This window comes from Cetorhinus maximus, chromosome 26 (genome assembly GCF_964194155.1).
Source record: "Cetorhinus maximus chromosome 26, sCetMax3.hap1.1, whole genome shotgun sequence".
Lineage (NCBI taxonomy): Eukaryota > Metazoa > Chordata > Chondrichthyes > Lamniformes > Cetorhinidae > Cetorhinus > Cetorhinus maximus.
Window position 1 is genome coordinate 12,626,862 of NC_135904.1, and position 23,105 is coordinate 12,649,966.

Genomic DNA, 23,105 nt, shown 5'->3' on the forward strand with positions numbered 1-23,105 from the left:
GCAGGGCAGCACTTAAACCCAATCCTCCAGCGCCCCTGAAGCCTGCAAAGCAACAGGCGACCCTGGCGAGCTCTGCAGAATGTTGCTGTGCACTCACCTCCAGTTCACCCAAAGTGCAGGCCGCCAAGTGCACGTCGCCTCTGCTGTTGTGAAACACGTCATCGCGCTTTCCCACCGACGTGGATGGACGATCCAGCGGGGGTGCAAGAGCCTGGCAAGATGGCCTGATAGTGATATGCTGATGTATTACAATGAGGTTCCCAACGACCGATGGCGGGAAACGCAGCTCGCGATCGGCAGGCTGAGCGGACAATCGAGACCTACCTTCCTGCCATCATGAAACAGATCGTGCCATATTGTCTGCTCACGCCACCTATCACACCCGTTGCCAGCGGGCACAGAAAGTTCCACCCCTTGTGTCTTCTTAAAGGTATCTAAACTGTACATTGAGTCTTGCTTGGGGGAGTATCGCCATAAGCTTTACTTTGTGCTGCTGCAATGTTTAGTTACACTCCTGCTGACATTTCCTATTCAAAAGATGGAACCAGATCAATTGTTGGTGTTGGCAACCCTTCACTGAACTGTTCCATACTAGTGCATGACCCATTAAAAACAGTTAAAAGAATTACCGCATATAACTACCTGCACGACAGAAATGAATGCAAAGTGACTTTCTGATACTCATTGTGGGAAGGCAGGTTACTCACACTGAAAATTATTTCACTTATTTTTATTTAAAAAAAAAAATTGGTTCTTGGGATGAGTCTGTCACTGGCAAGGCCAGCATTTATTGCCCATCCCCAACTGCCCTTGAGAAGGCAGTGACAAGTTGTCCATGTGGTATAGGTGCACCCACAGTACTTTTTCTGTAGCGGTTTGACACAACTGAATGGCTTGCTGGGACCATTTCAGGGGGCATTTAAGAGTCAGCCACATTGCTTTGGGTCTGGAGTCACATGTAGGCCAGACCGGGGAAGGACAGCAGATTTCCTTGCCTGAAGGACATTAGTGAACCAGAAGGGTTTTACAACAATCAGATCTTTTCTCCAGATTTATTAATTAATTGAACTTAAATTCCACCAACTGCCATGATGGGACCATAAGACGTAGGAGAAGAAGTAGGCCATTCGGCCCATCAAGTCTGCTCCACCATTCAATGAGATCATGGCTGATCTGATAATCCTCAACTCCAATTTTCTACCTTTTTCCCATAATCCTTGATTCCCTTACTGATTAAAAATCTGTCTATCTCAGCCTTGAATATACTGAATGACCCAGTCTCTACGCTAAAGAATTCCACAGATTCACTATCCTGAGAGAAGAAATTCCTCCTCATCTCTGTCTTAAATGGGTGACCCCTTACTCTGAGATTATGCCCTCTGGTCCTAGACTCTCCCACAAGGGGAAACAACCTCTCAGCATCTACCCTGTCAAGCCCCCTAAAAATCCTATACATTTCAATAAGGTCGCCTCTCATTCTTCTAAACTCCAATGAGTACAGGTCCAACCTACTCAACCTCTCCTCATAAGAAAATACCTCCATACCCGGAATTAACCTAGTGAACCTTCTCTGGACTACCTCCAATGCCAGTATATCTTTCCTTAGATAAGGGGACCTAAACTGTTTACAGTATTCTATGTGTGGTCTAACTAGTGCCTTGTATAGTTTTAGCAAGACTTCCTTATTTTTATACTCCATTCCCTTTGAATTGAACTCGTGTCTCCAGTGCAATAGTCTGGGCCTCTGAATTACTGTAACATAACCACTGTGCTACATCCTCATTATTCTCCCATTTTGCTCATTCTCAGGATCTGAATGTCGCTGGCACTTATTGCCCACAGGTAGTTGCCCTGAAATGCTTCCTGGGTCACTTCAGGAGGGCAGCTAAGAGTCAACCATGTTGGTGTGGGACTGGAGTCACACATGGAGCCAGTGCGTGTAAGCATGGTGGGTTTATTCCTCAGAAGGGACACGAGTTCCTACACCACAGGGCCTGCAGCGGTTCAAGAAGGCAGTTCATCACCACCTTCTCAAGGGCAATTAGGGATGGGCAAAAATTGCTGGCCTAGCCAGCGACACCCACATCCCATGAATAAATGTTAAAAAAAAAGATGAGTTTTATCAACAACCTGACAGCTTCTGGTAATGTTTACAGATACCAGTTTTTTTAAAAAAAAACTGAATTCAATTCCTTAAACTGCCACAGGAGGGATTTTGCCCTCTGGAATATTAATTCAGAAAGATAACCACTACATTACTCTGAAGGTTACCTTACAAAACAGGCAATCAAGTAATGCACATAAACTGCAGGATTTTAGAAAAGGAAAGTTTATTTGATCCATATCTTTAAAATTGTTTAAGCTTCCAATAACAAAATATGAAACAGCTCATTCATTTATGCGCTAAGAATGTTTCAAGTCTTTGCCCCAACTATGAAACATTGCTCCTACGGTCAGCAGAGGTTTTGGAGTTTGTACCATCACCACAGGGTTTTAAAAAAATACTCCTAATTTCCTTTAGAAAAAAAAATTAAGCCTAGCATTCTGATCAGTGGGCTGTGCACTGAGAATATGCCCTATGATCCACCTGTAACCATAAGACATAGGAGCAGAAATTAGGCCATTCAGCCCATCGAGTCTGCTCCGCCATTCAATCATGGCTGATAAGTTTCTCAACCTCATTCTCCTGCCTTCTCCCCGTAACCACTTTCCAGACCTTTAGTATCCTCGCTCCACCTGCTGATCACTACATCTTATGTATACAGATGAATCTGGTCCCACAAATCTGTGGTTATGCTTTGGGTTGCCAGTGAAGAATACAGCAGAGTTTGGGGCGGGGTGGGGGAGAGAGAGAGAAGGGGGGAGGGGAGAGAGAAGGAGTGCTACATCAATGAGAGATATGGGAGGAGAATTTCAAACATTACAGGCAATATCGAAACCTCATTACCAGTAATTGCAGGGTCTTTACTGACACACCGCAGACTGACAGACTCAAGTTCTGTTACTTTTCAGCAGAACTCTTTGACCTTGCAACTGAGATACAATGGAAAATATCAGCATATTGTGGGTGGGAGGAAGATAACATTACCACACATTTTTAGTGGTTCTCTTTCTGAGGTGATGGGAGGGAAGGAAAGAAATGTTTTTCTCAAAACACTTCCTATCACAAGAACAACAGCTTTAGAATTTCCTTAATTCTCACTTGCACAGCAAGCAAATCCTTCACCACTTTTCTAGGGTCTCCTGAACAGATGAGCCTTATTTCCTAGTGTAGTGGTGTATCTGTTGAGACTGGCTTTCAGTGTGTGGACTGAGCATTATTTCATGGGAGTCTGGCTCTCCACAATGACAACAAAAGGTAAACATGTCCTGAACCATCCAAACAGATCTGTTCAAGTCTGGGTTGCCAATATGATCGATCTCCAGCAAAGTACATAACATCAGGAGTAATGGAAACTGCATTCTGTTCTGTCCGACCCATATTTCCAATCTAATGTCCCATAATTACTGGGAACGCCATTCTAACATGGTCAGGAGGGCTAAAAGGGGTCATGAAAAGTCACTGGCAACCAGGATTAAGGAAAGTCCCAAGGCCTTTTATACATATGTAAAAAGCAAGAGGGTAGCCAGGGAAAGGGACAGAGGTGGGGAATCTGTGTATGGAGCCAGAAGAAATGGGAGAGATACTAAATGAATACTTCTCATCAGTATTCACCAAAGAGAAGGACTTAGTGGTCGATTTGTCTAGGGAAGAGTGTGTAGATAGCCTGGATCATGTTGAGATCAAAAAAGAGGTGTTAGGCGTCTTGAAGAATATTAAGGTGGATAAGTCCCCAGGGCCAGATGGGATCTACCCCAGAGTACTGAGGGAGGCAAGGGAGGAGGGGCCTTGACAGAAATCTTTGTACCCTCACTGGCTACGGGTGAGGTCCCAGAGGACTGGAGAATGGCCAATGTCGTTCCATTGTTTAAGAAGGGTAGAAGGGATAATCCAGGAAATTACAGGCCGGTGAGCCTTACGTCAGTGGTAGGGAAATTATTGGAGAAGATTCTTCGTGACAGGATTTACTACCATTTGGAAGCAAATGGGCGTATTAGTGAGAGGCAGCATGGTTTTGTGAAGGGGAGGTTGTGCCTCACTAACTTGATCGAGTTTTTCGAGGAAGTGACAAAGAAAATCGACGATGGAAGGCCAGTGGATGTTATCTACATGGATTTCAGTAAGGCCTTTGACAAGGTCCCTCATGGCAGACTGGTACAGAAGGTAAAGTCGCACGGGATCAGAGGTGAGCTGGCAAGATGGATACAGAATTGGCTTGGTCATAGAAGACAGAGGGTAGCAGTGGAAGGGTGCTTTTCTGAATGGAGAGCTGTGACTAGTGGAGTTCCGCAGGGATCAGTGCTGGGACCTTTGCTGTTTGTAGTATACGTAAATGATTTGGAGGAAAATGTAACTGGGCTAATTAGTAAGTTTGCAGACGACACTAAGGTCGGAGGAGTTGCAGATAGTGAAGAGGATTGTCAAAGGATACAACGGGATATAGATTGGTTGGAGACTTGGGCGGAGAAATGGCAGATGGAGTTTAATCCGGACAAATGCGAGGTAATGCATTTTGGAAGGTCTAATATAGGCAAGAATTATACGGTAAATGGCAGAACCCTTAAGTGCATCGACGGGCAGAGGGATCTGGTTGTACAGGTCCACAGGTCACTGAAAGTGGCAACGCAGGTGGATAAGGTAGTCAGGAAGGCATATGGCATGTTTGCCTTCATTGGCAGGGGTATTGAGTATAAAAGCTGGGAAGTCATGCTGCAGCTGTATAGAACCTTGGTTAGGCCACACTTGGAATATTGCGTGCAATTCTGGTCGTCACATTACCAGAAGGATATGGAGGCGCTGGAGAGGGTGCAGAGGAGGTTTACCAGGATGCTGCCTGGTCTGGAGGTTATTAGCTATGAGGAGAGGTTGGAGAAACTTGTTGTTCTCACTAGAGCGACGGAGATTGAGGGGCGACTTGATAGAAGTTTACAAAATTACGAGTGGCATGGACAGAGTAGATAGTCAGAAGCTTTTTCCCAGGGTGAAAGAGTCAATTACCAGGGGACATAGATTTAAGGCGAGAGGAGAAAACTTTAGAGATGTGCGGGGCAAGTTTTTTACGCAGAGGGTAGTGAGTGTCTGGAATTCGCTGCCAGAGGAGGTGGTGGAAGCAGGTATGATAGTGATGTTTAAGAGGCAGCTTGACAAATAAATGAATAGGATGCGAATAGAGGGATACGGACCCCGGAAGTGCAAAATCTTTTAGTTGATGGGCAATATGATCGGCGTAGGCTTGGAGGGCCGAAGGGCCTGTTCCTGTGCTGTACTTTTCTTTGTTCTTTGTTCTAATATTTTTCTAATTTTATTATAGCCACTTTCCTCTATGAAAAGTTTCTCCTCTCAGGTAGAGTAGATTAAGGTCTTTGTGATTTTCAAGAGGAGGCAATGCTACAGATTAAAAATACCATCTTATTCCAGCTGCCTATTCCCATTCTCCCAGCCTCGAGAGATCTGTTGTAATTTCTAGTCTCTACATATCATTTGATCAGCTGTGCACCGTTGTTATGAAGCTGATATATCTATCAATTGTAATTTATGAATTAACAGGGCAGATAAAAGACCCAAAACCCAAAGGATCTCTCTCCTTAGCCTGCGGAATGCAACCTGACAAGATTCCTGCTTTATCCTTACAGTGACTGTGAGCTTTGGCCCTCAAACTCCACAAGAAATTCCACTATTACCCACGTAATGAGTTGTCCATGAAGACATGAAGGCGTCCGCTGGAGTTTCCACCAACCAACACATTCTTCGTTGGGTGCATCACGTTAATGGAGCACACAGATCCCAGCCATTCCACGTCCCTGAATTCATGCACTTTGTAGCCCGTATTGTGAAACACTTCAATCTGCCTCGGCCTGGCCATACTACCCACAACGAAAACATCTTCCCTTTTTGGGTCCCACACAGCTCGGAATTTAGTCAGCCAGCGCCCAGTGAAATTGTTATGGCTGTTTAAAACAACAAAAAAAAAGGTTAACAATCCAGTTAAATAATATTACAAAATATTTACAGCAACTGCTCCAATGCTGGTATTAATGCTGCACATGAGCCTCATCTCACCCGACCAGCATGTCTTTCTATTCCTTTCTCCCTCCTGGGTTTATCCTCTTAAAAACATCCATGTTATTAGCAGATAGAATCAAAACACAACGACATGGAGCGAAACAGAGATGGAACAAGGCAAGTACAATTAGATGATGATCCCTTCGCCTCTGGAACTGGGCTTTTCTCTTCTGTTGTGTTTTCCACAGATAGAATCATACACTTCTGTCACTATTTTGGAAGATGCGCACATGACTGACAAGTTCCTGCTCCCTTCCCCCGACCCTGCACCAATCCCCATAACCACTCCTAGAAGGAACCAGCACTTGTGCCCACTCTATTTCAGGTGTTCACCATTGGGTCTCAGGCCATCTACCCTGTTTGGCCAGTTGTCCACTGACTTCTTCCCTTTCAAACGTTCATGCCAGTCTCCAGGAGGAATTGCCAATGTTCTGCTCCTGGTTCCATCCTCCAACATTGGGCCTTGGGTAACTCACCCGTCTGGGCAAAGAGCGAAAATTGAACCAGGGTTCACACTCCCGAGTTCTAACCCATGACACCTATCGGATATTGTAAGCAAATGGGCGCTGAGCAAGAACAGAATTGACTGCAGGATTTAGCAGGATCAAACAGTCTGTTAGTACTGTTTAGACTTATGCAGCTTTGGAACCGGGCCCCAGTTTTAGTCGGGTTTGGGGTGGGTGAACAAAAATAAACCACAACACGACAAAATGTTCAGGAACTTGAGTGTTTCCAAAGGAGCTCATTTCAACTTCAACATCTCTTGACAGAGAAACATCATAAATTAATCTGTTATTTCAAAAATCTCTCACTTACATTATTGATGCCACAACAGGAATCTTGGGAATTATGGCACTTGTATCAAATATTCTGCAACAAATTATTTAAAGACAGTTAAAAAAGATTTGACCTAATATGAACCCTACAGTGTTAAATATCAAATCCAATAAAACCTAAAGTGTATTTTTTATAGAAATCATTCTACTTTTTTTTTAAGCAAACAAAATCAATGCCCTGCCTAAAATGGAGGGTTCCTGGTAAATTCATCGTTCATCAAATCAGTGCACCACAGCAGGTCCAATTCCACTCTTGATGGAATTAAATGGTTGAGGTGAGAGAAGTACATGAGGACCATAAACACCGGAATAGACCGGTCGTGCTGAATGGCCTAAATTCTATGTAATTATATCCTCATCACTCTTGCTGTAAAAAATCACCACAAAAAAAAATCCATTCGCAGGTCAGTCAGTCCATCAGATTCATAAACTGTCGCTCCAAATAGAAAATAGTTCACTGGTTATTCATATTTAAGTGTTCTAGCACCCAGAGATTACCTACTGTCGGACAAGGTGTGACCGCTGAAATCAACTACATGACCTCCAGGCCTAGTCTCTCAAACTGGTAATGCTATGAGTCTGTAGCACCCTCCCCGAATCAGCTTAGGAAGGTGGCAGGTAATGGAAATGTATTGGATGGAAGCAATAAGACCATAAGAGCAGAAATTAGGCCATTCGGCCCATCGAGTCTGCTCCGCCATTCAATCATGGCTGATAAGTTTCTCAACCCCATTCTCCCGCCTTCTCCCCGTAACCTTTGATCCCCTTACCAATCAAGAACCTATCTATCTCGGTCTTAAATACACTCAATGACCTGGCCTCCACAGCCTTCTGTGGCAATGAATTCCTCAGATTCACCACTCTCTGGCTAAAGAAGTTTCTCCTCATCTCTGTTCTAAAAGGTCTTCCCTTTACTCTGAGGCTGGGTCCTAGTCTCTCCTACTAATGGAAACATCTTCCCCACGTCCACTCTACCCAGGCCTTTCAGTATTCTGTAAGTTTCAATCAGATCCCCCCCTCATCCTTCTAAACTCCATCGAGTATAGACCCAGAGTCCTCAAACGTTCCTCATATGTTAAGCCTTTCATTCCTGGGATCGTTCTCGTGAACCTCCTCTGGACCCTCTGCAGGGCCAGAACATCCTTCCTGAGATACGGGGCCCAAAATTGCTCACAATATTCTAAATGTGGTCTGACCAGAGCCTTATAAAGCCTCAGCAGCACATCCCTGCTTTTATATTCTAGTCCTCTCGAAATAAATGCCAACATTGCATTTGCCTTCCTAACTACTGACTCAACCTGCAAGTTAACCTTTAGAGAATCCTGGACTAGGACTCCCAAGTCCCTTTGCACTCCAGATTTCTGAATTCTCTCCCCATTTAGAAAATAGTCTATGCCTCTATTCTTCCTACCAAAGTGCATGACCTCACACTTCCCCACGTTGTATTCCATCTGCCACTTCTTTGCCCATTCTCCTAACCTGTCCAAATCCTTCTGCAGCCTCCCCGCCTCCTCAATACTACCTGTCCTTCCACCTATCTTTGTATCATCTGCAAACTTAGCCAGGATGCCCTCAGTTCCTTCATTTAGATCATTAATGTATAAAGTGAAAAGTTGTGGCCCCAACACTGACCCCTGCGGAACTCCACTAGTCACCGGCCGGCATCCTGAGAAGGACCCCCTTGTCTCCACCCTCTGCCTCCTGCCAGACAGCCAATCTTCTATCCATGCTAGTACCTTGCCTCTAACACCATGGGCTCTTATCTTACTGAGCAGCCTCCTGTGCGGCACCATGTCAAAGGCCTTCTGGAAGTCCAAGTAGATAACATCCATTGGCTCTCCTTTGTCTAACCTACTCGTTACCTCCTCAAAGAATTCTAACAGATTTGTCAGGCACGACCTCCCCTTGATGAAACCATGCTGACTTTGCCCGATTTTACCATGCACTTCCAAGTATTCTGAAATCTCATCCTTAATAATGGACTCTAAAATCTTACCAACGACCGAGGTCAGGCTAATCGGCCTGTAATTTCCCGTCTTTTGCCTCACTCCCTTCTTAAACAGGGGGGTTACGTTAGCGATTTTCCAGTCCTCTGGGACCCTCCCTGACTCCAGTGATTCCTGAAAGATCACCACTAACGCCTCCACTATCTCCTTCAGAACTCTGGGGTGTAATCCATCTGGTCCAGGTGATTTATCCACCTTCAGACCTTTCAGTTTTCCTAGCACCTTCTCCTTGGTAATGGCCACCATACTCACCTCTGCTCCCCGACTCTCTTGAACTTTGGGGATGTTACTCGTGTCTTCCACCGTGAAGACTGACGCAAAGTATTTATCCAGTTCCTCCGCCATTTTTTTGTTCCCCACTACTACTTCTCCTGCATAATTTTCCATCGGCCCAATGTCCACTTTTGCCTCTCTCTTACCCTTTATATATCTAAAAAAACTCTTGCAGTCTTCTTCTATACTACTGGTTAGTTTACCCTCATATTTACTCTTCTCCCTCCTTATTTCTTTTTTAGTTGTCCTCTGTTGGTCTTTGTAGGCTTCCCACTGCTCTTCGCCGCAATGCTCTCAATGCAGACTACAGTGAATGTAGGGTACATCACTACTGCATCTAATACTAGCACTGATCTGGGAGGGCTGATAATGAGAGAAATCACATCAAATCAAAAATACAAACTTTAGCCTTTGGTTCTCTTAATTGCACAATTTAACTTTTGAATAACTTTTCAGATATGCTCACTCTGAAGCTTGTTGGCATTACCTGATTCTATCGTCCAAGCCGATGGTCACCACTCTGTTACCAGTAACTGGTGAAAAGTAGGCAGAGTTTACATTCTTTGTGTGTCCATCCGTGTGAGCTACAGCCTCTTTGTGTGAAGTTTTTAGATTCCGAACATCATAGATGGTTACACAACTGGCAAAAACCAAAAGGAATGAGGTCAGGCTCGTTCTCTCAGCCAGTTATTCATTCATTAATGGCATTGGAGTAGAAATTCCAAATCAGTGACCTCTGGATCAGGAATAGGCTATTCACTGAACTAGGAAAAACCTTTTAACTCCCTAAAGGCTGTTCCACCATTCAATGAGATCATGGCTGATCTGTAACCCAAGTCTATATACCCATTTTTGTCCCATATCCGTCATATCTTTGGATATTAAAAAACTATAAGAGATTTAAAATTAACATTTGATCTAACATCAAATGCCATCTGTGGATGGGGGGAGTTCCAAACTTCTACCACCCTGTGTGTGTCGAAGTGTTTCCTAATTTCACTCCTGAAAACTTCAGTCCCATTTAGTTAGACCATGGCTGATTTGTATCTTAACACCATCTATTTGCCTTTGGTCCCCATCTCTCAATAACCTTGCCTAACAAAAATACTTCAATCTCAGTTCTGAATTTTTCAACAGACCCCCCCAGCCTTACCCATCCATCTATTTGGGGGAGAGAGTTCCACATTTCTTTTCTTCTTTGTGTGAGAATGGTATAAAAGCTTTTTATATCAAACTGAATGCCAGGTTATAGAAAGAACATTTAACACAGTTCCCCTATTGGAGGGAGACAAACAGTACATGCGATACAATATTGCGAAGGTTATGGTATAATAGTGTGCAGAGAAGGCAGCAATGCCAGTACACATTCTTCGAAGTGAGCTTACCGTGCTGCAGCAGTTACAAAGTATTGTCGATGTACCGGGTGAACACTGACTGTCCGTAAACGCTTTATGCCCAGATATGCATCCAGCTCTCCTGAGGTGCTGTGGGAAGTTGTACAAGAAAACAAAACGTCCTTTGATTCAGTAATGTGCACATATTTATCTTTCGCTGCAACAGAAACGATCATCAGCAGTGCCTGCATTAGTCTAGATTGTTCATCTGGAGTTAACTATAGTTTAGCAACGCCTCCGATTAATGAAAAAACATACGACATCAGGGGGGGGCTGATGAATCTTTAGGAAATAGGTTTGACTGCTTCACTCCACCCTCAGCTGTAATTTCATATGCCCACGATAAGCTTTTAAACAAAATGAAAGTATTTAAAATTAGATATTCTGCAATAATATGATTATTTTGAGTCTTTACCTTCATTCAGGTTTTTATTTTAAGACTTCAGCCTTACCAAAAGTCTGGGCTTGGGTCCAGCAACTAATGTATTGATGGTGCTAACTGGAGACAGGCCGGGTGATCTGAGCATGTGCAGTGTACACTTTAATGTGTAGATCTATGTATATGTACCCCCTCCACAGTGAAACCAGTCCCAGAGAATCCCTTCCCCACGCCAGGGTGCAACATGTAGAAAAAAAAACCCACGCTCAGTAAAGGTGCATTCATTTAGCACCTTTCATGCCCAAAGTGCTTCACAGTTTATCAATTTAAAATGCAGTCAATTAGCACATGACACAGACCCACAAACAGCAATGAGATAAATGACCAGATTTGTCTTGGTGCTTGGTCGACGGCTGAATGTTATCCAGGACACTGGGTCCATCAGCCCTGCTCTTCTTTAAACAGTGCCATGGAATCTTTTACAGCCACCTGACAGCCAGTCAGGCTGTTCCCCATGTTAACCTGTACTGTCAGTAACTGTGCTCACACTGTTGCTGTCACAGGCTAGCCAACACCATTCTGAGAACATGATCGATCGCAACAAGGACTCGAGCAGCTCAAGGAGAAGGCAAGCCACCAAATCCTCGAGGTAACTAACAATGGGAAAGCAAACTGGCATTTCCAGCATTGGCCACAGTCCAATTGTGAATGAAATAAAACTTGGAAGAGTCATCACCTTCGGATAGCAAGAAAGGTTATTGAATTGTTGGGCCTGACTGTAATATCAATCCCAAGCCAGCTGAAGTAGGAAACAATACACTAATAATTTTCTTGATAATAGATTTATTCACAGAACGCAGCACAATATTTGTTTGCTTCCTACCTACCAATCCGGTGTCCCAGCAGTTTCTCTTTATATTCTTTTGAGTAACCAGTAAAATGAAGTGGATTAATTAATCAAATTAACAATTTAGCAAGTTAAATTAAAGTGATAGCCCCTTAAAGGGGCAGTGTAACAAAAGAAAAATCTTGAAGGAAATTTATCAAATCAAAATAAAATTTGGTGTTGGGGACCAATGATGCACTCCAGTCCTCACGGTGCCCACCGGTCGTGATAAGTTTTTCTTTATAAGTGCTCTAAGTACTTAAATAAACAATACTCTTCACCTGTGTATCTCAATATAATCAACATATCATTAACACTGACTAACACTAATTTAACAAAGGGTTCAAATTGTTTACCCAAGGGTAATATCATGAGCGCACCTTTACTAACAGGTGCTTACCTTGGGGTCCGTCTGTCTACTATAGCGACATCTCCATCCCAGTGACTGACAATTAATGTGGAACCATCCTCAGCCAAGAAGTCAAAAGAAGAGGTATTCCATGTGTCGGACGTATACACCTAGGAACAGGTTAAGGGCATTGTTGAATGTAACTAGATACTAGAAAATGCAAAGCGCCAAATCAAGTGAGAAGTCTCTTTAACAATCGGTGCTAAACAAAGTCCAGGCATATTCGAGCAATGAGGTAAAAGCAAATCAGAATACACTGTTAGAGCTGAATCCAAAGGAAAGACGACACCAGGCCATTCCCAGTGGAGACAGCACTGACAGAATAATATAGCTTATAACAGGAGAAAGGATGGGCTGGTTCATATTGAGTGTATAGTCTGCTATTAATTTTAAAACATTCCATTTGAATTAACAAAGAATCATAGAATGGTTACATCACAGGAGGCCCCATTGTGTCTGTGCTGGCCATCTGAAGGAGCAATTCATCTGTTGCCACTCCCCTGTCTTTTTCCTGTAGCCCTGCAAATGTTTCCTCTTCAGATAATGATCCAATTCTCTTTTGAATACTTCAACTGACCCTGCTTCCACCACAGTCTCAGGCAATGCATTCCAGATCCTGACTACTCTCTATGTGAAAAATAATTCTCATGTCACCATTGCTTCTTTTGCCAATCATCTCAAACTGGTGTCCTTTCAAAACCTCCCACCACTGGGAACAGTTTCTCCCAATCGAGCCCGCCCAGACCCCTCATGATTTTGAATACCTCTATCAACCCTCCTCTTAATCTTCTCTTCTCCAAGGAGGACAGTCCCAATTTCTCCAACCTAAGTATCTTAAGTTCATTATCCCTGGAACTTTCTCGTGAATGTTTTCTGCACCCTCTCTAATGTCTTCACATTCTTCCTAAAATGTGGTGCCCAGAACTCGACTCAACACTCCAGTTGAGGTCCAGCCAGTGTATAATACAAGCTTAACATGACTTTTGTATTCTATGCCCCTAGTGAAAAGCCCAGGGTGCCGTATTCTTTATTAAATACTGGATAATTGAAATTTTTTAAGCACAAAAAACTGAACTAACAAGAGTAGAGATTATTCTGAAACTGCAAGTGATTTAAGCTCTTATTGGACACTTGCCTTGCATTTTGCGCCCTCCATCCCAATTGAATGATTGGTCTCTTCTAAAATCTATAAAAGATGCTGTGAATGAGGAAGAAACACGGTTGCATGGGAGCTCCCCCTTCAGTGCTGATAGTTTTAACTCCAAATTTTCCAGTGTACTTTCCATGTTTCCTCCTTGAAAATCATGCTTCTGACCAACAGTGCTCTAAACTCTCAGAGCGTGAAAGCCAAACAAAGCAAGATACTTCACTTCATTGGAAGCAACACTCCAGCCAAAGTAGTATTTGGGTTCCCAGTATGACTGCAACTGCAGCTTCCGTGTGTGATATTCTCCCTTCTGTGCTGAAGGTGCCCAGAACATCAGGGCTCAATACAAATTCATGCGGAGAAACCACACAGCACATTTCTTGTATCAAACCACCAATCTAACATATTCCAGCCTTCCTACTAAAGCCCACAAGAAATGAATAAGAAGTGGGACAGTTCAAAGATCTTTAGTCCATTTTACCTCATCGAAGACAGCAGCAGCTACATTTCCACAGCGAATGCTCCCATCGTTGCTTAGGGACAGGAGCTCAGCAGAGTTAGAAGGTGAAAAATGCAAACAGTTAATAGGGCCACAGTGAGGCTTGAACTCAAGGATACCATCAGCCTGGGAACTCTGCAAATAAAAACACACACAAAGAGTCCAATCAGAGTTGGATCATAAAGAAAAAATAATTACATTTCTATAGCACCTTTCATAACTTCCGGATGTTCCTAAACCCTTTAGAGCCAATGAAGCCCTTCTGAAGCATAGTCACTATTGTAATGTAGGAAACTGGCACAGCAAGCTCCCAAAAACAGCAGCATGCTAACGGCCAGATAATCTATTTTGGTGATGTTGGTTGAGGATAAATATAGGCTGGAACCCTAGGAATAGCTTCTCTGCTCTTCTTCAAGTTCCATGGGATCTTTTACATGCAACTGAGGGCAGACAGGACCTCTGTTTAGCACTCACTCTCACAGTGCAGCACTCCCTCACTACTGCACTGAGTGGTCTGCCTAAATTTTGTGCCAAGTCTTTGGAATAGAATTTGAACCCATGAGCCGCAAGTGCTACCCTTTGAGTAACCGCTGACACATCACTGCACTGCTAATATAAACATCCCCAGTACGGAATCATTAGCAATAAACCTGGAATCATTAGCATCTGCTGCTCCTCCCTCGAAAAACTACCCATCCACATTGAAAGCACGTTGCCCAAATGCTTAGGAATTCATCTTGAATGTCATAGATACAAATTCAGCTCATAATCCATTTCATGACACAGATTGGTTGTAACAATAAGGGCCATTTCTATAAAATTATTATTTATACAGCAGTAAACACGTGGATTAGAATCATTTCTTCTGATGAATGTAGTAATAACGAAAAGGTAAACTTCCTCTTCATTTTGCTTTATGCAACTCATTTAGTCCCTATGTTTCAAACCAGCTATTGACCAGGAAATTCTACAGAGAGCCAGGCAAGTCTTACATACAAAAGTTATCTCGGGTGAATGTAAAAGAGTCCCTGGATTTATTCGAAGAGCAGGGAGCTCTCCCCAGTGTCCTGGTTAATTTTTTTATCCCTCAACCAACATCACTCAGAATATGTGTCATTTATGGGAGCTTGCTGTGCAGAAATTGGTAGCCCTGTTCCCTACAACAGTGACTATGCTTCAAAAAAGTATTTCATTGGTTATAAAGCACTTTGGGATACCCTGAGGTCATGAAAGGCGCTACAAAATTTTTAAAAATTCATTTATGGGGTGTGGGCGTTGCTGGCTAGGCCAGCATTTATTGCCTATCCCTAATTGCCCTCGAGAAGGTGGTGGTGAGCTGCCTTCTTGAACTGCTGCAGTCCATGTGGTGTAGGTACACCCACAGTGCTGTTAGGGAGGGAGTTCCAGGATTTTGACCAGCGACAGTGAAGGAATGGCGATACATTTTCAAGTCAGGATGGTGAGTGGCTTGGAGGGGAACTTCCGTGTGGTCTATCTGCTGCCTTTGTCTTTCTAGGTGGTAGTGGTTGTGGGTTTGGAAGGTGCTACCCGAGAAGCCTCGGTGAGTTTCTGCACTGCATCTTGTAGATGGTGCACACTGCTGCTACTGTGCATTGGTGGTGGAGGGAGTGAATGTTTGTGGATGGGGTGCCAATTAAGCAGACTGCTTTGTCCTGGATGGTGTCAAGCTTCTTAAGTGTTGTTGGAGCTGCACTCATCCAGGCAAGTGAGGAGTACTCCATCACACTCCTGACTCGCGCCTTGCAGATGGTGTACAGGCTTTGTGAGTCAGGAGCTGAGTTACTCTCTGTAGGATTCCTAGCTTCTGATCTGCTCTTGTAGCCACAGTATTTATATGGCTAGTCCAGTTCAGTTTCTGGTCAACAATAACCCCCAGGATGTTGATAGTGGGACATTCAGTGATGGCAATGCCATTGAATGTCATGGGGCGATGATTAGATTCTCTCTTGTTGGAGATGGTCATTGCCTGGCACTTGTGTGGCACGAATGTTACTTGCCATTTGTTAGCCCAAGCCTGGATATTGTCCAGGTCCTGCTGTATTTGGACATGAACTGCTTCAGTATCTGAGGAGTTGTGAATGGTGCTGAACATTGTGCAATCATCAGTGAACATCCCCATTTCTGACCTTATGATGGATGGAAGGTCATTGATGAAGCAGCTGAAATGGTTGGGCCGAGGACACTACCCTGAGGAACTCCTGCAGTGATGTCCTGGAACTGAGATGATTTGATCTCCAACAACCACAACCATCTTCCTTTGTGCTAGGTAATGCAAGTCTTTCTTTCTTATATCCCAAATGTAAAAACAAAGTGTTCACTGACCAGATCCCAAAGCCCGACATGTCCAGAAGTGCTCCCTGCAGCAACCAGGAACCTGTGCTGAGATGGATGTAAAGCTAGTGAGCAGACTCGTTTTGTTGTCACTTTTGCAACAAAACCTTCTTGGATGGTCATCCTGTTCAAACTGGATTTGTACCTAAGTCAGAGGAATGATGAAGGAAAGGGTTTATAGAAAACAAACTTTTAAAAAACTGGAAATAGTTTTATTTTATTTAAAATCAATCTTATACTGAAAAGAAACTTACTTTTTCAATTCTACTGACTGCTTTTCTTCAATATGCATCTCACCCTGGAATGACAGTGTAGCAAGTGTTAAGTTCCTGATACAACCAGAATCCTTTAATTTTTATATTTCAGTTTAAGTTGTCTGTGTTATTTGCTTTATTTTGACTGAAACACCAAATTTAAGTTTTTAATCTTATTATTTTGAGTTGGAGAGGACACAGGGTGAAGTTGGGGCAAAAAGACTGAATTTAAGTAAAGGTTAAGATACTGAAAAAATATTGACTAATAAAATCTCCCATATAAGCTATTGCTATAATCATCACCTTTCACCTCATGGTTGCAAATACCTCTATATATTTCATATAATTAAAAATACCTAACCAAGTGCCAATTTACATGGCAGTTTTACGTAGCTTTAGAAAGTGCTTTCATTCAAGTATTTATGCAGCAGAACACTATATAAACTAGGTATCTCTTAAAAGAGAGAGCATCATTATCTTTTAAGATATTAAATAAAAACTACTGGCCAAGTTTTTAAATTATTACTCAAGGATCAGTCTGTCCGTACAGAGAGCCTGGAACCATTTAAACAGCTGGGCAACATTCAACAGCTAAGTTAAAATCAGAGTTAACCAAGCCAGGACATTTGATTAAATCAGTGTCTCAGTTCGACTATAAATGGAATACCTGGCTAATGTCCAGCCATGTGTTAATTAGATTCTCAGTAACTTTGCTGTCCTCTTCATCGTTTCCAACCATTTTCAGAGGCCCAGGAATCTGTGGAAAAAGAGCTAGAAAATATAACCTATACAGAATTACACAGCATATACAGCACAGACCATGTGGCCCATCTAGTCCATGCTAGCATTTATGCTCCATTTGAGCATTCTCCCATTTTTCCTCATCTCACTCTATCAGTATGACCCTCTATTCCCTTCCCCCTCTTGATTATCTAATTACCCCTTAAATGTATCGACACTATTCACCTCAATTACTTCCTGTAGTAACGAGTTCCAAATTCTCACCATTCAACATTAGTATGCCATTTCCTTCCGTTACCTATATGTACCTGTTAAGGCAGTCGGTTATACAATAAATAACCTTCTTTCTCAAGCATCACTAGATTCTTGAAATCCAATAAATATGCACTGGACAGTTGAATAATGTTCCTACATAAATTACAATCATCGCAATGAAAACGGACAATTTACAAACCTACCCACCCCTCCTGCACTGAAGACGACTCCATGATGGCGAAAATATTAGTGAATCTTTTGTATTTTTAAAGATATTTTCCAAATAACATTATTTTTCAAGTCTAGAAAATGTTGAAAATATGTAGAGATTAGCAGCCTGGGTAGGGAGCTGACTGGTTCCGATGATTCGCTCTACCCAAACATTAACCCAGATTTTCCCTTCACGGGGGGTCCTCGATGGACTTACTACTGCTTTGTACCATTTGCAATTTCTTCCAAAACAATTATCTTTACTTTGATGGTTTCCAAATGATCTGATAATGATACAGGATGCAGACTGGAAGTCTCAGGTTTTCCAATCCAGTTAACAGAGAAACTTTCCTTTTCCAGTGACACCAGGTCCCACTTGAAGTAAAATCAGTTCAGTTCCTAACAGTCTGCACAAAAATGTTCACGCACACAAAGTTCAGATGGTGTCGGAAATGGAAGTTTTACACTGTAGGGCAGGGTATTGTATTATGGATTTGGTTAAGGTATACTGGTGGGACAGAGCAGAGTGATCTCGACCCTGCATCTACCAATGTGATGTTGAAGTATTCCCCAGCACTAACTCCACCCCCATCAAAATTGGGTGAGCACAAAAGAAATGTTCAGTGGTCAACTTGCTACAAATCCTAGATTTACAGACACAAGAACAGGGAAACGCACCCTCTCATCTATCTCTTCCGCCTTCATTTGTGTTTCTATGGGTATTTCTGGGAGTGGAGTGCCTGTTGGTTCTAATCTCAGTAGGCGCATTGACCGTCGAACTGTAAGTTGCTCTCCGGAGCTTTTAAGCTTTTCTCTAAAAGACACAAAAGTATCAAACTTGTAATTAAGTTGCACATGAGGGGGCAATAAAACTAAAACAAAAATACATTTTCAGCAGAACAACAATGAACTGTTCTTGTGAAATTTCTGCCACTGACACATTTGTCAGATTTATTTTATATTCCCTTCAACTGACTCCTAACAATTACTTTTAGCATCATCTGCAATTTCATCAATTTCTGAATACCAAGACTGATACATTAGTTCTAATGTGGCAATAATCAGTTCCCTGTGGCACCTCATCACGTCATACTACAATAACTCCTTTAACAAGCAACTATTTTTGGCCTATTCAGTCCTGGGATTTACCATGAACTCCCACATCTGTGAACCATTTTTTCCCCCCTTGTGAATTTCAGAAGCTCCTTCATTGGTTTATCTACATTGAAGTCACTCTATAAATCCAAATTGACGTCGTTAAGGGATATGGCAGGAGAAAGGGTAATTAGCCATGGTTTTATGTAATAGCAGAGCAGGCTCAAGGGGTTATATGGCCTACTCCTAACTCCTACCCTTATGTTGAAACCTTTTATGGGCTTATTACAACATAGATAATCAGATATTGTACAATTCAACAATACTGTCAGGTCCTCTTTAATTGAAGTGTATCCAAAAAGCATACCTTCTGGGTACAATCCGTCTCTTTATCGGCTGCCTTTTACCAATTTCCCGGAGTTTGTTAGCAGTCTGTAAAATAACAGCAAATTCCTTTGTGGGTCAGCAATTCGCGTTTTGTCACGACATGCAAAATACTTAAAACCATTTTGAGCTTTGCCAAAGATGAGCTACGTGAGAGGAAGGATTGTACCAAGGATTGTTGAACTCTGGGTAAACTCTCTTACCTGAGCAGTGTACTGAAATAAGGACAGCAACATTTGCCTTAGCCTAGTGTATCCCAAACACTCTGTCTGAGCTTAGTCCAGGGTAAGCTGGAGTGACAGGTTCAGCAGTGTGACAGTCCCCTCATTTTATGCTGTGGTGCCTGGGGAAGAGCCTGCACGTTGGCTGCAATGCGCAACTCTGCTCACCAAACACATCAGTGATTTGCAGCATATGGCGAGTTCTCATGTGCTATATCAAAGTATCAAAGGACGCTGAAAATGATTTTCCCTTCAAGTAGCAGGCAGGAAAGTGGAGTTAAGGTAGATGATCAGCCATGATCATAATCAATGATGGAGCAAGCTTGAGGGGCCAAATGGCCTCCTCCTGTTCCTTATGTTCTCGTTCCATTCCCTTTTTCCAATTATTGAATCTGCTTCTTTTCAGACCCTTCTCGCCCTTTCAGACAGTGTATTCTTGATCAGAACAGCTCATCACATAAAGAAAAATGTTTCTTCATGTCACCTCTAGTTCCTTTGCCAAATACCTTAAATCTGTGTTCTCTGTTTACTGACCCTTCTACCACTGGAAACAATTTCCCATCATTTACTCTATCAAAATTCTTTTAAGATTTTGAACCCCGCTGATAAATCTCTTCCCTCTTTGTTCTAAGGAGAACTGCCCACACCATCACTATAGATTTCCACACGACATCCCAGAAAGCCATTGGCCACGTAAGCATGGTTTTGATCAGAAGGAAAACATTTCAAACGTCTGCAATGCTGATCCGCCTCTCAAAAAAAATAATAAATCTTGTGTGTTCAATTCACTTAAATCACAGGCAGGAATAACTCAGCTCTGCACTGGACAGCAATATAATGAGAATCAACTTTATGATCTAATCCCAAATTACAGATTCAGACCTGACCATTTACTGTTGAAAATAAATCAAAACTGAAAATGAACTTTATATAGAGGAGAGGATACCTCAAAGTGTTCCTGGTAGAAGTCTGATCTACACACTCGATGTTAAATGATTACATTGAGCAGGCTAACAATAGACAAGAAAGGTCAGTTATGATTTGATCTGCAGAAGCAGCACAATCCCGGAGCTTCTTACCTCCAGCATGTTTAAAGATGCAAAGAACTGGGCATTTTCCTGAATATTTTTCAGTCGTTTCTTCTCATACACTGACAGTTCCTCAGATTTTCGATGAAACTAAAACAAAAAAATTTTAATTAAAAAAGAGTGTGAGCTCCTCCGGTAACAGATTCCTGCTCCACTCACTCTCTTGTTTGGTGCCAACTTTTGGTCCAGCCGTGGGAGAGGGGAAATGGAGAGTTGTTCGAAAGTTTGGTTCTGTTGGGTATAAAAGCAGCCCTTCTAAAGTGAAAGACAAGACAAACTTTAGGAACACTACACAGAATGTCAGTGGATAATTAACCCCTCAGTTTCCCAATGTAGAAGTATTGGTCAATTCAGAGTCTTCTAAGTTAAGGTTGTGAGATTCACAATTCATATTTTAATGATGAAACCAAGATTAATTAGAAAAGATTAAACCCTTGGTTGATCTTACTCCGATTGCCCCAAGTAGAGTAGAATCACAGAATCTAAAGGCACAGGAGGTTATTTGGTCCATTGCAACAGCACTTTGGCAGAACTACATAATCGGCAGAAATGATCAACTGAGGGAATAAATGAGGGGCACTTTGACTGGAATGCAGGCACTGGGTGGGGGGGTGGGGGGAAAGAGAGCCGGTGATGTGCGGAGGTGCTGGCGAGACATGGGTGGGAGGTTTCTGGCCCAAGCTCTCTATGTTACCTGGTGACAGAAGACTCAGTGAAGCCCCCTCTCCCACTTGCACCAACACACATTGTCATTGGCAATGTGGGCTGACGGCACCACACACGCGGGTGCACAAACCCTGAAGATACATGGGCAGGGACAAGAGGAGACTACCCAGCAGTCTCCTAGTTGCTGTCCAAAAACTATGGGGCAAATGGCATTTCGGGGAGTCAACAAATGGCACGTGGGGCAAAACATAAAATCGGGGACGATCCTGTAAAATACAGGAGCTAGTCACTCTGCTCAATAGTCCCATTCACCACAGTCCTGCAAATTAATCCTCAAGTACAACAACAAATTGCATTTGTATAGCACTTTTAATGTAATAAAACTTCACAAGACAGTAATCAGGCAGAATTAGACACTGAACCCCCATAAGGAGATATTAAGACAGGTGGCCAAAAGCTTGATCTAAGAGGTAGGTTAGGGAATGTCTCATATGAGGCAAAGAGAGGTGGAGAGGGAGGGAATTTCATAACAAGTTACACAACAAGTTACATAAATACACTTCTTTGAGAGGGAGTTAAAACCAAAAGCCAACCCGAGGTTTCACAGACTTCTTACCGCCAAAGGAAGCTCATCGTCGCTGCTGGAACCGGAGTCACTCTGGTTTGAGGAGTCGCTGTCTGTCTCCACAGGGGCTGTTGGCACAGGAGGGATGCCCCCCGGCGGGACATGGTCCGGCTGACTCCCAGCCCGGGTCATTCTCCTCATCAGCCTCCGGGGCAGCGGCTCCTCCTCCTCCTTGTCGTTACCGCCGCCGCCGCCGCCGACCGGCCGCTTTCGGCTCGGGGGGGCCGCCCCTGGCTCCTGCCGCCTCCCTGCAGCGGCCGATTGGCGCAGCGAGCGCCTGTTCCCCGCCGGCTTCATCCAGAGGCGGGAGAAGCGCCGATCCCAGGCGCGGGTTTGAAGCGCGAAAGCAGATCCGGGGTTTGGACGATGCTGAACGACTCCCGCGGCTCAGCTCCTTTACCGCGCTGCGGGATAGAGCCATTCCACATCCGCCATCTTGAAACCCGCACAGCCTCCTGGGATACCCGGAAACTCCTCCCTCTGGCGGCGGGAGCGAGCGAGAGATTAAAACCATCAAACCCCCCGCCTGCAAATATACCGACATCTCCAAACCCCTCAGCCGCACCCACTTCGCAACATGTTACACAAAGATTCACTGGAAATTATGGGAGTTAACTTCACTCAATTAAAAAAAAACAAGCATTGGGATCTGGAATACGCTGCCTGAATAAAGTGGGAGGGTGGGAAGCCGATCCAATAGCAACTTGCAAATGGAAACTGGATAATTATTTCATAATGAATATTTTGAAGGGCTGTTGGGAAACAGAAGGGTAGCGGGACTAATTGGATAGCGCTTTCAAAGAGCCAGCACAGGCAAGGTAGGCCAAATGGGCTCCTACTGTGCTGTTTTGATTCTATGATGTTCAGCACCCTACCCTGTTGGCTATAGGTTACACTGTACGGGACAAAATAAAGCAGAACAGTGCAACCAAGTTGTCAACATGTACTTCAGATCAGATCTCGAAGGTGCGTTGTTTCGGTATAGAACTCAATCAAGCTGTGCAAATAAGTGAGGGACGAAACTGGGGGCAATGGCATCAGATCTAAAGATCAAACTAAAGATTTCAGATTCTGAAATACCATTGTCTTTGAGGCAACTAAATAACACAATAATAATCCTTGTAGAGTGGGGTATGCCCAAAATTTCCAAAGGTTTGATTTAACCTTTGGAAATTTTGGGCATTCCCAACTCTACAAGGATTATTATTGTGTTATTTAGTTG

The 23,105-nt window shown here is 43.2% G+C and overlaps 1 protein-coding gene across 1 annotated transcript; it reads right to left on the reverse strand.

Annotated features, from left to right (window-relative positions):
- Window positions 1-5,156: 5,156 nt before the first annotated feature.
- Window positions 5,157-22,328, reverse strand: wdr76 (WD repeat domain 76). Its single transcript, XM_078530123.1, has 13 exons — window positions 21,875-22,328; window positions 20,584-20,682; window positions 19,267-19,331; window positions 18,483-18,618; window positions 17,266-17,355; window positions 16,599-16,642; window positions 16,336-16,489; window positions 13,975-14,127; window positions 12,338-12,456; window positions 10,664-10,762; window positions 9,766-9,918; window positions 6,980-7,033; window positions 5,157-6,048 (listed from the first exon to the last, which is right to left on the reverse strand). The coding sequence occupies exons 1-13, from the start codon at window positions 22,178-22,180 to the stop codon at window positions 5,778-5,780; spliced, it is 1,743 nt and encodes a 580-aa protein (XP_078386249.1). The 5' UTR covers window positions 22,181-22,328; the 3' UTR covers window positions 5,157-5,777.
- Between the last annotated feature and the right edge of the window lie 777 nt (window positions 22,329-23,105).

Excerpts from the sequence above, each read along its gene's own strand:
- wdr76 (XM_078530123.1), bottom strand. The coding sequence starts at position 22,180 with ATGAAGCCGGCGGGGAACAGGCGCTCGCTGCGCCAATCGGCCGCTGCA. Across the intron at positions 14,128-16,335 it reads ATGTCGGGCTTTGGGATCTG|AGTTCCCAGGCTGATGGTAT; the intron begins GTCAGTGAACAC and ends TTTTATTTGCAG. Across the intron at positions 12,457-13,974 it reads CTGCTGCTGTCTTCGATGAG|GTGTATACGTCCGACACATG; the intron begins GTAAAATGGACT and ends ACCTGTTCCTAG.